This window comes from Podarcis liolepis (genome assembly GCF_965112155.1).
Source record: "Podarcis liolepis genome assembly, chromosome: 18".
Lineage (NCBI taxonomy): Eukaryota > Metazoa > Chordata > Lepidosauria > Squamata > Lacertidae > Podarcis > Podarcis liolepis.
Window position 1 is genome coordinate 9,347,131 of NC_139572.1, and position 14,516 is coordinate 9,361,646.

Below are 14,516 nucleotides of genomic sequence, written 5' to 3' on the forward strand. Positions count from 1 at the left end.
GGGTCGTTGAGAACAGGCAAATCTACACCTCTCCAGATTTTGTCATGCGGTTCCACAGCCAAGTAATCTGTACGGAAATGCATACACTGAGCGGAAGTGTGTCAAAGAATGCATTTTTAAACAATTTTTTTTAAAAAAATGCATTGTATTAGGGAACTTGCTTTGCAAAAAGGAAAAACAAACAAGTGTCTGGATACAGAGAACTCTGCACCCAAATTCTGGTGACAACTTTTTATTAAAAAACAAACCAGAAGCAGTGGCGGTAATTTTATTTTATTTATTTGTTGCATTTATATCATGGCTTCCCCCTTCCTTATTTGATCCCCACAAACAACCGCCAGGTCACCCGGGGGGCTTCATGGCAGAGTAAGGATTCAAACCATGGTTTGCCAGCTCCTTCGTCCAACGCTCTAACCAGGATGTGGCAGGGGAAGGTGAAAATTTGGAATTATTCGCCCACTCTTACCTGAGAGGCAACACCATGTCCCAGAAGGGCCCCGATCCAGGGGAAAGGTTTCAGCCGGCACCAAAACGACGCCTTTCGTTCCTTTCGCAGGTGAAGAATGTCACCGACGGCGCCAGCACCCATGATGAGACAGCAACCCTGAACTACTCCGAAAAGCCAATGAGCCCCACCCATGCCCCAGCCAGCCCCTACAACTACAAGGTCTCTGGAAATGGCTATTACCCAGGTGAAAGCCAGAGCAGGTGAGCAAGGAAAACGGAGTTGTTTTGAGTGGTGAAATTGAGAAAAAAAGAGGTTGTTTCTCTCCCTCTTGCATCATGCTAGATTTGCGGCGGAATAAGGGGGTTGAACATGTATCGTTAAACTGTGGAACTCTCTGCCACAGGAGGCAGCAACCGGCCACCGATCTTGATGGCTGTAAAAGAGGATTGGACAAAGTCATGGGGGAGGAGGGGGCTATTGAGAGCCACTAGCCAGGATGGCTCCGCTGCCTCATCTGGCAGCAGCGACACTTCTGAATCGCAGGCACAGGAAGGAAGTGTGTTCAGGTCTTGGGTTCAGGTCCCGCTTGCCCTTTAACTCTGCGCTTAAAAAACGCTTGTAGGATTTGTTATTGTTATTAGCTGGGTGGTTCAGTGGGTAGAGCACGAGACTCTTAATCTCAGGGTTTGAGCCTCTCGTTGGGCAAAATAATCCCGCATTGCAGGGGGTTGGGATAGATGACCCTCGTGGTCCCTTCTGGCTGTACGATTCTACGATATCAAGAACAAAAGGAAATTGTGAGAATGAACTGAGAGTAAATCCTTTTGAACTCAGTGGGACTTAGTTCTGAGTAAAAATACTTTGGATTGCAGCACAGTCTTTACCCAGTTACCTGGGAGTAAGCTCTATTGAATACAGTGGGACTTACTTCCGAGTAGGCAGCATGAGGCTCCATTTACAATAAAGGGATCAACACTCCACATGTTTCCTAATAATTGGCTGGCTGCGGAAGCATTGCAATGAAATGTGTCCGGTGGATTTGTTACAGTGTTCCTTCAAAATCATAGTAAGGATTTCGTATGCCAGCTTCAACATTTACTTCATTTGGTACAGGGATTTCATTATCATTATAAATAGGACTCTGTTTCTGCACCTGAACACACACCAAAGACTCCTGTTTCCAAAAAGGACAGGAGGGGACAATCTGATTTCTCCCCCACTTTCCGAGATGGGGAGGGGATGAGAAAGGAAAACCGGGACATTCCTAGATAAAATCACAAACAAGAACAGCTTCTGTAATTCCGCTACTGTGCCTGGAAAACTGGGACACTTGGAGGGTATGGGATGGGAAAGAGAGCAGAATTAAATTGGCTCAGCCTGTCGTAAGCTCTGGCGCCCTCTGCTGTTGAGCTCCCTTCCTTCTGCCCTAAAGGTAAAGGGACCCCTGAGCATTAGGTCCAGTCGTGGCCGACTCTGGGGTTGCGGTGCTCATCTCGCTTTACTGGCCGAGGGAGCCGGCATACAGCTTCTGGGTCATGTGGCCAGCATGACTAAGCCGCTTCTGGCGAACCAGAGCAGCGCACGGAAACGCCATTTACCTTCCCGCCGGAGCGGTACCTATTTATCTACTTGCACTTTGACGTGCTTTCGAACTGCTAGGTTGGCAGGAGCTGGGACCGAGCAACGGGAGCTCACCCCGTCGCAGGGATTCGAACCGCCGACTTCCTGATCGGCAAGCCCTAGGTTCTGTGGTTTAACTCACAGCGCCACCCACGTCCCCAAAGGATGAGTCCCGAAAGGGCAGTCACCGTTTCTAAACTACTCTTTATTTACACTATACAGTGGTACCTCGGGGTAAGAACTTAATTCGTTCTGGAGGTCCGTTCTTAACCTGAAACTGTTCTTAACCTGAAGCACCACTTTAGCTAATGGGGCCTCCCGCTGCCACTGCGCCGCTGCCGCGCGATTTCTGTCCTCATCCTGAAGCAAAGTTCTTAATCCAAGGTACTATTTCTGGGTTAGCGGAGTCTGTAACCTGAAGCGTCTGTACCCGAGGTACCACTGTATTACACAGAAACGGAATCATGGTGCTCTCTCATCCAGCTCCAAGAGAGAACAGGCAAAAGTGAAAGTACATCACATAATACATACAGATAGGACAATATCCAGTTCTCACGCTTCCTCTCAGAAAGACCGTGTGATTTCTACTAATCACAAAATACAGCCTCGAAGGAGTGAAATTGCTAACAAGCCTGTCATAAGCGCTGGCGCCCCCTGCTGTCGAGCTCCCTTCCTCCTGCCCTATGAGTCCCCAGAGGGCAGCTGCCGTTTCCCAGCTGACTCCAGCTTTTCTCATGTGTAACTTCGGGGTCTCCTCTCCAGCCCGCCTTCCTACACGCAGACCGCCAACCCCGCCTGGACTTTCAGCTCCAGCACGCTGGAAGGGAACGCCCGGGAGAGCGCCAGCAAGCCCTCCGGCCGCAAAGGGCGGAGGCGGAGGAGGAACCCCGAACTCGAGGAATCGCAGTACGAGACCGACTACACCACGGCCGTGGAGTCCGGAGACGAGCGGGACCAGGACGACTGGAAGAGGTGAGCTGCAATATCTATTTGCTTCAGCGGTTCTGAAAGGGTGTGGCACCCAGGGGTGGGTTTGGGGCTTCCGAATTCCAGCAGCACCCAGCACGACGCCAAAATTCACCTGCCTCTAGACTTCCGTTCCAAGTCATTGTTGACTGCAAGTGATGTTTCCGCCCAGTACATTTGCAGGCACAATTCAAAGTGTTGGTGCTGACTTTTGAAGCCCTAATCCAGGGGTCCTCAAACTTTTTACACAGGGAGCCGGTTCACTGTCCCTCAAACACTGTTGGGGGCCGGACTGTAGCTTTTTTAAAATGCGTATTTACGCGAAAGTTGCTCCCCTATTTTTTTACTCAAGGGTAGACCCGTTGACATGAGTGACCAGGCCTAACCCGGGTCTGTTCATTCCAACGGGCCTGCCCTCTGCGTAAAAGTTAAGTTGACATCACATCCCACCAGAGCGCAACAACTCCTGGGTAAGGGTGCACCATGCAGTGGTCACAACAATATTGTGGCAAAGTCTCTGCGTAATCGCCAGCTCCGTGCAAGCGCCACACAAATCTTTTTGCAACGATCATCCCCTCCACTTTGGATGCTCCACGCACCGCCTCCGCTCTGCACCGCACCGGCGCTTCCCCTGAGTGCAAATCCAAACGTCGCAGCTTCAAATTGGCTGCAGGAACTTCATGCAGCCAATCAAAAGCTGCAGCAGCATCACTGCCCGCCCAGATGCCATGCCAGCGTCACGAAAGTCAGTCCCTGCACGGTGAGGCATCGGCAGGGCGTGGGGACTGACTGAGCAGGCAGCAGGGCCCGCGGGCTGGATTTGCAAGCCTGGGGGGCCGCATCCGGCCCCCGGACCGTAGTTTGCCAACCCCTGCCCTAAACAGTTTCGGCCCTGTATACCTGAAGGAGCATCTCTACCTCGGGTCTGTCTTTGAGCACCTTCTGGTGGTTCCTACACTGGCAGAAGTGAAGCTACAGGGAACCAGACAGAGGGCCTTCTCGGTGGTGGCGCCCGCCCTGAGGAATGCCCTCCTGTCAGATGTCAAGGAGATGAGTGACCACACAACCTTTAGAAGACTTCTGAAGGCAGCCCTGTATCAGGAGGTTTTTTATGTTTGCTGTTTTTATTATGTTTTTAGGTTATGCTGTAAGCCGCCCGGAGTGGCTGGGGAAACCCAGCCAGATGGGCGGGGTATTATTATTATTATTATTATTATTATTATTATTATTATTATTATTATTACCCTCACCGGTTATATGAACGGTTGTTCATTGCACACCTTCGCCCCCTTTTCCACCAGTGACAAAATTGCTCTGGAGATCAAGGTGGGTGAGAAAAGTTTGGGTTGGTGATGTTACAGGTACTAGCCATGATGTGCTGAGGACTTTCTGCTCTTCAAATGATCATAGGAAGCTGTTAGAGTACAGGTCCAACCAGCTCAATATTGTCTATGCTAACTGGAAGCAGCTGCCAGCCCTACCACTGGGGATTGAGCCTGAGGCCTTCTAGAGAAGTTTATAAAGCTGGATTCTTGATGTTTTTATATGTGTTGGACGCTGCCCAGAGTGTCTGGGGCAAATAATAAAATTAGTAATGGTGTGCCCCCATCAAGGGAAGGAAGGCACTGAATCATGGGTAGGCAAACTAAGGGGGCTGGATCCGGCCCAATTGCCTTCTCAATCCGGCCCGCCGATGGTCCCGGAATCAGTGTGTTCTTACATGAGTAGAATGTGTGCTTTTATTTAAAATGCATCTCTGGGTTATTTGCGGGGCATAGGAATTCGTTCCTTCCCCCCCCCCCCTTCAGAATATAGTCCGGCCCCTCACAAGGTCTGAGGGACAGTGGACCGGCCCCCTGCTGAAAACGTTTGCTGACCCCTGCACTAAATTAAAGTTTTCCTCTGTGCTGGCAAACACTTTGCTCTTCCCAAAGGGTCGCCACACCACAATAGAGCCATGTGTACGTTTTCAAAGCAAGGCATTCCTCACCAACCCCACCACAAAATGTGGGTTTCTCTTCTGTTCCCCATAGCCTGTATCCGCCAATCACGTCGGACGGCGTCCGCCAGGACTACAAGCAAGAGTTTGACGCCGACCTCAAGCGGTACAAGGTGCTGTGCGCTGAGATGGACGCCATCAATGACCAGATCAACCAGCTGAGCAAACAGCTGGACCATCTGCCCGAAGATAGCCTGCAGTACCAGGTAGGTTGTCCCGTCACCCGTCCCCCCAAGCACCCGGAGCAAAGGATTGTGGGTAGAAATAAGGAAGAATCATAGAATCATAGAATCCTAGAGTTGGAAGAGACCACAAGGGCCATCGAGTCCAACCCCCTGCCAAGCAGGAAACCCCATCAGAGCACTCCTGACATATGGTTGTCAAGCCTCTGCTTAAAGACCTCCAAAGAAGGAGACTCCACCACACTCCTTGGCAGCAAATCCCACTGCCGAACAGCTCTTACTGTCAGGAAAGGTAATATGGGCAAGCACTCAGTTCTGCGGAGACAGAAAAGGTAGGGATATACCGTATTTCTCGCTCCATAAGACGCACCAGACCACAAGACGCACCTCGTTTTTGGAGGAGGAAAACAAGAAAAAAAATATTCTCAATCTCAGAAGCCAGAACAGCAAGAGGGATCGCTGCACAGTGAAAGCAGCAATCCCTCTTGTTGTTCTGGCTTCTGGGATAGCTGCGCAGCCTGCATTCGCTCCATAAGACGCACAGACATTCCCCCTTACTTTTTAGGAGGGAAAAAGGGAGTCTTATAGAGCAAAAAATATGGTAAATGCAGACAAGGAATAAATTTGTATATTCGTGAAAACGGCAAAGGTGGATTCTACAGGGGCAGGTTGCCTTGCGAAACAGGGTCTGTTGGGTGCAATTGCTTTGCAGAAATGTGTGGAGTGGGAGGAATCGTAGAGCTAAAAGGGACCCCAAGGGTCATCCAGTCTAACCCCCTGCAATGCAGGAATCTTAATGCCCAACGCGGGGCTTGAACCCACAACTCTGAGATTAAGTCTCGTGTTCTACCAGGGATACTGGAACCCGACACCTTCCCACCAGGGCTTCTTTTAGAACAGGCATAGGCAAACTCGATATTTTGGGACTACAACTCCCATCATCCCTAGCTAACAGGACCAGTGGTCAGGGATGATGGGAATTGTAGTCCCAAAACATCTGGAGGGCCGCGTTTGCCTGTGCCTGCTTTAGAATAATAATGATTGCAGACTGACGTGGAAATGTGGAGAGCTGAACTTAGGAGGGTGAAAACAGAGAGGGACCGAGAGTGCATTACGAGGGATGCCCTGAGATAGACTGCTCATGAACAGGGAGGTTCCACATACAGGACTCTCCTGACTTTGACATCTTTCTCCCGCAGGGGGTGGCTGAAGAATACAACCGGCTGAAGGACCTGAAGCGCGTAAGTGACACGTTTTCCTGCCTCCCAAAAGGGGTCGGGGAAAGAGCTGTAGCCTCTGCATGTTGGAGCGGCCAGCATGCCCAATGGTCAGCGACGATGGCAGAGTGGTGGAGGTGGAGGCCAGCAATACCAGGAGGACAGTGGCTTCACCACTCCTGATCTACGCTTCTTAGGGCCAAATGCAGATATGTGTGTGGCCCCTAAATACCCACAGGCCCCTTGTGCACTAAAGGAGCACTGGGATGTGGGGGAAAGACACAGCCTTTGTTTTTGTCCTCACGGTGGCCAAATACCCCAAAGAACCTAGGAATCCAGGTAGACTGCACCGGGACCTGGAGGTTCCGTTAGAACGTCAGAAGGCTGCTGGATTCAGCACCCACAATAGGCCAACACCCACAGTGGCCAAATACTCCTGTGAAACTGAATCCACCCAAGTTGGTGGCCTCCTGGAATTTGGTTTTATCTTTAGCTGAGATTCCTGCATCTCAGGGGGTTGGACTAGATGACCCTTGGGGTCCCTTCCAACTCTACAACACTATGACACTAGGAAGGTCTCTTCCAACTCTACCATTCTGTGAAAAGCTGGGTTGAGAAATATATTTTAATCTGCGCCCCGAGCGAGAACACTGCGAATTGTGTTTTGTTTCCTAACGCGTTTTCCTCGCTAATTCACGCCGCAGACCCCCGACTACCAGAGCAAGAAAATGGACAGCAAGTCTCTGCGGAACAAGCTCTTCCACATCAAGCGGATGGTCAGCGACTACGACAAGAGTCGGGCGTAACCTGGACAGGGGGACGAAGCAGGCAGCTGCGGGGGGCAGATCAATGCTCCCGTTTTCTGCAGAATTTGACCCCCGAAACAAGACAAGCAGGGATGCTTTCTTCCGAGCTCTACATATGTCAAGATGACCTCTTTTATCCATTCCCGTGCCAATTTTGCAAAACCATTTTTTAAAAAAACAACTCTGTTTTCTTGGGACCCTGGAACTCTGGACATGCATGGAGAAAAAAGCCAGGAAATAGAAGAGACAGAACTTACAAATCTTCATTTAGATAGAGCACTTTCTTATTTTGGGTGCCAAAGAGATTTTTAAAAAATCATGGGATGTACCCAGCTAAGCCCAAGGAACATTGGGCACTGCCTTCCCACCCCCACCCCAAGTCAGGCCATGGGAGTACATCTAGTTTAGTATTGCCTATTCTGACTGGCAGCAGCTCTCCAGGCGTTTAGGCAGGTGCCTGGGTATGCCAGGAATTGAACCCGGACCCTCTGCATACGAAGTGGGTGCTCTGTAACATAAGAGGTAGCCCTTCCTATAAAAGCAAGCGAGTTTCTTGTGGGAGCTACCTTATCATGAGCCAAGCTACTACATCCCATCTAGTTTAGTGTAGCCTACACTGACTGGCAAGGGACGTGGGCAGCCCTGTGGGTTAAACCGCGGAGCCTGGGACTTGCCGATCAGAAGGTTGGTGGTTTGAATCCCTGCGACAGAGTGAGCTCCCATCGCTCGGTCCCTTCTCCTGCCAACCTAGCCGTTCGAAAGCACGTCAAAATGCAAGTAGATAAATAGGTACCACTCCGGCGGGAAGGTAAACGGCATCTCCATGTGCTGCTCTGGTTCGCCAGAAGCGGCTTAGTCATTCTGGCCACATGACCCGGAAGCTGTACGCCGGCTCCCTCGGCCAGTAAAGCGAGATGAGCGCCGCAACCCCAGAGTTGTCCGCGACTGGATCTAATGGTCAGGGGTCCCTTTACCTTTATATTGGTGTGCGGAGATAATGATGAAACTGCCAAGATGTTTGGGAATTTCCTAAGAAAGACGGGTGATGGGTTTATCAGCACACCGGCTTCACTTGGGAAGGGAGAACAAATTAGATGAAAACGCGGCAGAAACACTGGCGAAAAGTTTAAGAATTATTCTTGGCTGCTGTTTAACTCCTTTGCCCCTCAGGGAAGTGCAACGCACACAATGGCATGAAATCCTATCGTTTGGGGTGGGTGGGAGCTGATTCAAGATTCAGCTAATGTTGAGCAGGAAGGGACCCCTAGGGTCATCTAGTCCAACCCGCAGCAATGCCCAACATAGGGCTCGAACCCATGAACCCATGCTCTTATCAATTGATAAGCCAGGCATGGGAGATCGGTGAGCCTCCATCTTCACTCCTGGGCTGCGTTCTGCGCAGTAATTTTGTACAGTGCTTTTTAAAGAGCACAGGTTCAGGGTTGCGTCCAGCTCTGCCTCCTTTGTGAAAGGGATGGGCATGGCCGACGTAGGACCATTGATTTCAGTGGGTCTACTCTGAATACGTGGGCGATGGGAAAGGGTTGTGGCTCCAAGTCGGAACACATGCTTTTCATGCAAAACGTTTCCCAGCAGGCCTGGAGTAAGACCCTTGCTTCTGCCAGTCAGTGTAAAAGGTAAAGGGACCCCTGACCATTAGGTCCAGTTGTGGACAACTCTGCCCGCGTCCCTTCCGCACACCAATATACCTGCTGATAAAACTTTTTGGGGGGAACGGGACGTTCTTGACGCATGTCCGAAAACGCCGAGTGGCGTCGCGATTTCACATGCACAGGAAATCCAGAGAGGGGCTTTGCTTAGCCAAGTTTCAACTCCGCAGGGGAAGATCAGGTTTTGGCAAGGCAGGGCAGCGAACGGCGAGAAAAACTCTCAGACCCCGGGGGAATTAATTGGCACACACAAGAGTAAAAATACGGAGAAGTCAAAGTGTGAATGGGGGGGGGGGGCGTACGATCCCAAAACAGAGAGACACCCCCCAGCTATCAGGCGGCAGACTCCCGAATATTCACTCCCATTGATGTAGGTTCAAAACAAACCGTCCAGCGGCCCATTTACTGACTCATTCAGTATTGTAAATATACGACCCCATTTATGCATGTTTGGGGGGTATATCGATTTGAGTGTGGGGCAGCTGGGGGTTTCAGAGGGGCTGGGGAGGGGGGTAACCAGTTGTGTGTATGTGTGAGTTTTTAATAGTTCCTTTAATAAAAGTGGGGAATGCTGGCTGTGGAGATCCAGGTGTGTTTTGTAGCCATTTGAGATAAAATTGCAGAGCTGAAAGGGCCCCCTGGGGGTCATCCAGACCAACCCCTCACCCTGCGATGACAGAGGATTCCCGAAAGATGTCGGCTTTCTCTGGATTAAACTTAGTACATGGGAGCGCTGGTTGTTCAGAAGATTCACTGTCTCCAAATAGCTTTCTCCTCTGTGAATTTGTCCAGTCCTCTTTTAAAGCCTTCTAGCCTGCTTCCTGTGGCAGGACCTTCCACAGTTTAACTTTGTGCCGCAGGAAGGACTTTACCTGTGCTGCATCGTCTTAAAACAATGACACCACTTCTCCCCACCCCTTTCCGCTCCAATAAACACAAGCCAACCAGTGCCTTCTTTTTTTTTTTCCTAAGAAAAACAATATTTATTGTTTCATTGGCTGTGCATCAAATCAGAAAAGGAGGCGTCTGCAACAGAATCAAACCCGCCAGCCGTTCCTTCCCCTCTTTTCGACATTTTGGTTGGCACAAGTCACCCTCTCCATCCATCCGGACACCCAAATCCGACTTCCACGAACGGGGAGGGGGAAGAAGAATTAATGAGTAGGATTTGTGTCCAAGAGACCTTGAACTCGGGACCACTAGCCACAGATGCCGGACATGGCCCCACTGAATCGAAACTTTGGGGGGACATTTCTCTCTCTATGGCTTTTAATTAAGAGCGGTACCCAAACTCCCACGGAAATCAGAGAGACCTCAAAGTGCATAGTTTTTAGTTTTAAATTGGGTCCACTTACTGCCCGTTTCAGACAGAGAATAAACCTGGGATTAAAGGAACTGGGGGAGGGGGGGACCTGGAAACTTTCTGCTACCCAGAGCCCATGCTCTGGCCTTTTTCTCAAAAGAGACCATTAAGTTTATAGACCTCATGGTTCTGGGCTAAGGGCTGACTCACAACTGAACACAGGCAGGCAGCGGTTCTCTGCCCACCCTCTTCGGAGTTCGGACCAGGCAATTTCTGCATGGAGCCCCTGGCAAAACTTCCTCTTATGAACTTTGCTTTCAAACAGGGCTTGAAGACTAAGAGGAGCTATATAGCAGCAGCTCTAAGCCATGGTAGTTCAATGGAGCCTCCAGTTTGAAGCGCAGTCTACCTCTGATGCTCGGGGGCACGGGATTGGCCAGTGTGGGTCAGGTGGCAGATTCAATACACCCAGCCTGGACGGGCCTAGCTCTGCTCGGGTCAGCTGCAATTCTGGGGTTGGACTAGATTGCCCTTTGGTTCCCTGCCAACCCTACAATTCTATGAAAAAAAGCAAATTTCTTTACACCTCACCTGTGTCCTTCCTGACCCGGGACGTTCTTCAGGAACCTCACATCATACAACTGAGATTAAAAAAAGCACATCTGATTTTCACCATTTTTTTTTTAAAAAAACAACATAATTTTATTCCAAGCGCAGAATCTGAATTTCCTTGATGCAGAATTTGGGGATAGATTGCATAGATTACAACCGGTACTTTGGATCTGGGAGACCTGAGTTAGAGGCACATCACTCCCATGGACTTGTAGAATGCAGGGGGGAAATAGTCCTCTGGCCTCAGTTTTCCCCATCCGGAAAATGGGTTTGAGGGCAATTCATACGGGCGACACTGAGAGGACACACAAGCCAAGCGGAGATCCTTAGAGCAGGTCTGCAGGCTGGAGGAAAAAGAATGATCCATGAGAAAAATAGCAGCGGGGGGGGGGGTGTTTTCGTTTTTTAGTGTCTCAGTCGAAACTGATCCGACCAGCAAAGGAAGCCGGAATCCCGTTGCGAAAAGAGGGAGATCGCTGTTTTTTCAAAGTCGTCAGTATATTTCAAATTGCATGCAGCTCAAAACTATTTTTGCATAGCATCTTCAACAAACATGGAGGGAGCACCCCCCAGCCGAGGCGGATTTCCCCCACTGCGGACGGAAGAAGTGGGGCAGGCAGTTTCCATCACAAGTAAGGGGGCAGCGGTGCTGAGCATGTCAAAATGTGTCTCGTGTTTGTGGTGGACGAGAACCTCCAGGTTTGTTGTCCAAATGTTGTCCAAGCAGCTTGTTTATCCAGCCTGGTGTTTTACGCTCTGACCGGGAGCCCCTGAGAAGAGGCGGCTCACAGCACACACCCCATTTGAGACCCCTGGGTCTTTCTGAGTTTTGGTCTTTGCCCCTAATGTAAAATTCAGGGTGCAGAGGGGGTGCTCCATCACTGAGCTGTGCCCCCACCCTGGAAGGCTGGCAGTACCCGGACAGTAATGCAAGATTCTAGGCCTGGTGTTACTGGCAGTGAATCAATACTCTGGTCCTCAGGTGTCTGAATTGCAGGCCGATCCAAATAGGAGCACGGGAAATTTTACTGAGTCCACGTAACCTGGGGGAGCAACTGCCTGGGTCTTCTGCCCCCCCAAAGGTCATTAAGGTGAACATGCCAGGGGCTGGACCTGGGGGCTTTCTGCACGCGCCTAGGGGCGCTCTCTGCTTGCGGGAAAGGAAATTCTCCTATTTGCCTTTGTTCCACGCAGGGTTGCACCCAGACGTCTGGGAAGTTTGCACGTTCGGTGCACCCCAAACTAACGCGCCCCCACACCTCACCCCATTGCAAAAAAGAGTTTTCTCTCTCAAAATACCTCCCCGCTTTGAAGTAAGCGGAAATCTGGCTTACTTCCAAGCAAAAAGGCTTGCAAATCTGCACTGGGGACCCAATCCACCTCGGTCACGGTTCACGGCTGCTTTGGGGCTCCCCGTCACCCCAGACCCCTTGGCCACACTGGCTGGGGGGTGGGGTGTCCCACACCATCTAGGGAGGGGCATCATGCGGCAGAAGGCAGATCGAGAGAAATGGGGGTGAGAGGGGAGGTTGGGAGAGAGGTCAGGCTCCCCCCTCTCTTGAGGCCCAAGTATCAAGGAAGTTGGGGGGCATAAGCCCCCCAGCAAGGCCTCCGGGGGAACTGTCCGTCTGCTCGAAGCCGGAGTGGATAAACAAAACGAAACCAGGAAAACAGAACCAAAGATGCTACATTTCCCGCGCCCACAATGGAACGGAAAAGGAGACCTTCCCAACGGACGCCCGCCCTGCCCCTCTCTTGGCACTGGGGTGGTGGGGGGTAGAGGCAGTCACAGCAGGGAGGGTGGCCCCCCACCCCACCCCCCGAAACGGAAAAAAAATTGCACAGAGTTCGCCGCCTCGATCCGGGGGAATCGGGTGGTGCCGGCTGACATCCAGGCTGTCGGTGCGGCGGCCGCGGGAACGGGCAGGGCAGATGTGGGGCGGGAAGGCAGGTCCCGGCAACTCCATGCGCTCGTCGTCTCCTCACTGCCCCGTCCCGTAGGGCCAGTTGAAGGTGCTTCCCGAGAGGAGCATGTCCCTGATGAGGGTCTCAATGGGGGTCTTGCCCACCAGTCTCATGAAGAAGAGCTGCGAGATGAGGGAGGCGGGGACGGCCCGCAGCGCAGGGAGGCGCAGCAAGAGTCTGCCGAAGCGCTGGGGCTGCGAGGGGTACTGCGAGCGGACGTACTCCGTCAGCGCCACCTGCGCCTTCTCCTGCAGGCTCTCCACGTGCGCCGGGTCCGAGAGGCCGCAGGCGTCTGAAACAGAGGAGACGGTTATAATAATAATAATAATAATAATAATTTATTATTTGTACCCCGCCCCTCTGGCTGGGTTTCCCCAGCCACTCTGGGCGGCTTCCACAGAGACCAAAAACACACTAAAATGTCACACATTAAAAACTTCCCTGAACAGGGCTGCCTTGAGATGTCTTCTGAATGTCAGGTAGTTGTTTATCTCTTTGATATCTGGTGGGAGGGCATTCCACAGGGCGGGCGCCACTACCAAGAAGACCCTCTGCCTGGTTCCCTGTAGCTTTGCTTCTCACAATGAGGGAACCGCCAGAAGGCCCTCGGCGCTGGACCTCTGTGTCCAGGCAGAACGATGGAGGTGGAGACGCTCCTTCAGGTATACTGGGCTGAGGCCGTTTTGGGCTTCAAAGGTCAGCACCAACACTTTGAATTGTGCTCGGAAACGTACTGGGAGCCAATGTAGGTCTTTCAAGACCGGTGTTATGTGGTCTTGGCGGCCACTCCCAGTCACCAGTCTAGCTGCTGCATTCTGGATTAGTTGTAGTTTCCAGGTCACCTTCAAAGGTAGCCCCATGTAGAGCGCGTTGCAGTAGTCCAAGCAAGAGATAACTAGAGCATGCACCACTCTGGCCTGACAGTCTGCGGGCAGGTAGGGTCTCATCCTGCGTACCAGATGGAGTTGGTAGACAGCCGCCCTGGACACAGAATTGACCTGCGGCTCCATGGACAGCTGTGAGTCCAAAATGACTCCCAGGCTGCGCACCTGGTCCTTCAGGGGCACAGTTACCACTTTCAGGACCAGGGAGTCCCCCACAGCTGCCCGCCCCCTGTCCCCCAAAAACAGTACTTCTGTCTTGTCAGGATTCAACCTCAATCTGTTAGCCGCCATCCATCCTCCTTAGTGTTTGAGAGAGCCCTATCCTGTCCCCAAATAACCCTGAGAACCGAGGAACGCAGATAGACTGCCTGTAGACCTGGAGGCTCCACAAGAACAGGCCTGGCTGCTGGATCAAGCCAAAGTGTGACCAACAGGAAGAAATCTGATTTAGAATATGATAGACAAAAATGGAGTGAAGAGTTAGGGGCACAGATAACAAACGATATATGGGAGTCAAGTATAATATCAACAGAAATAGCCTCTGTGGATTTAAGACTGAGACTTATTCTGCAGAAAATAATATTCAGAGTCCACTGATCTCCAGCAAAAACTATACCAGAGGAAAATAACAAGTGCAGACGACTGCTGGAAATGTGGGAGTAAAAGTGCGAACTTGGTACATATGATGATGAATTGCCGGATGATAAGGTCATTTGGTGCAAGGTGAGGACATTTATAGCAAGAGTAATAAGAAGAGATTGTTATGTAGGCGAACTGAATTTAATTCTAAATTATATTCCGGAAATGTGGGAGATTACAAGGGGTCAAAAAATAATAATGGATG

General features: G+C 51.1%; 2 protein-coding genes across 6 annotated transcripts in view; one reads left to right on the forward strand and one right to left on the reverse strand.

The window, feature by feature from the left end:
* The window catches only part of LOC310697349 (occludin-like), a 29,550-nt gene extending 18,383 nt beyond the window's left edge, over positions 1-11,167 (forward strand). For 3 of the 5 annotated variants that reach the window (XM_083483934.1, XM_083483933.1, XM_083483935.1), the window contains 5 exons: positions 557-708; positions 2,831-3,040; positions 5,068-5,239; positions 6,415-6,456; positions 7,137-7,335. In XM_083483934.1, the coding sequence (XP_083340060.1) occupies positions 557-708; positions 2,831-3,040; positions 5,068-5,239; positions 6,415-6,456; positions 7,137-7,238 (678 nt within the window). In that variant the 3' untranslated portion in view covers positions 7,239-7,335. Of the gene's footprint in view, positions 1-556; positions 709-2,830; positions 3,041-5,067; positions 5,240-6,414; positions 6,457-7,136; positions 8,143-8,898 lie in introns of those variants that run through there. The other 2 variants (XR_014521009.1, XR_014521010.1) reach the window with 2 other exon arrangements.
* A 1,326-nt stretch (positions 11,168-12,493) lies between these two features.
* Positions 12,494-14,516, reverse strand: part of NR2F6 (nuclear receptor subfamily 2 group F member 6) — a 28,370-nt gene continuing 26,347 nt past the window's right edge. The window contains exon 4 of the mRNA XM_083484053.1: positions 12,494-13,080. Within this exon, the coding sequence (XP_083340179.1) occupies positions 12,806-13,080 (275 nt within the window). The 3' untranslated portion in view covers positions 12,494-12,805. The remainder of the gene's footprint in view (positions 13,081-14,516) is intronic.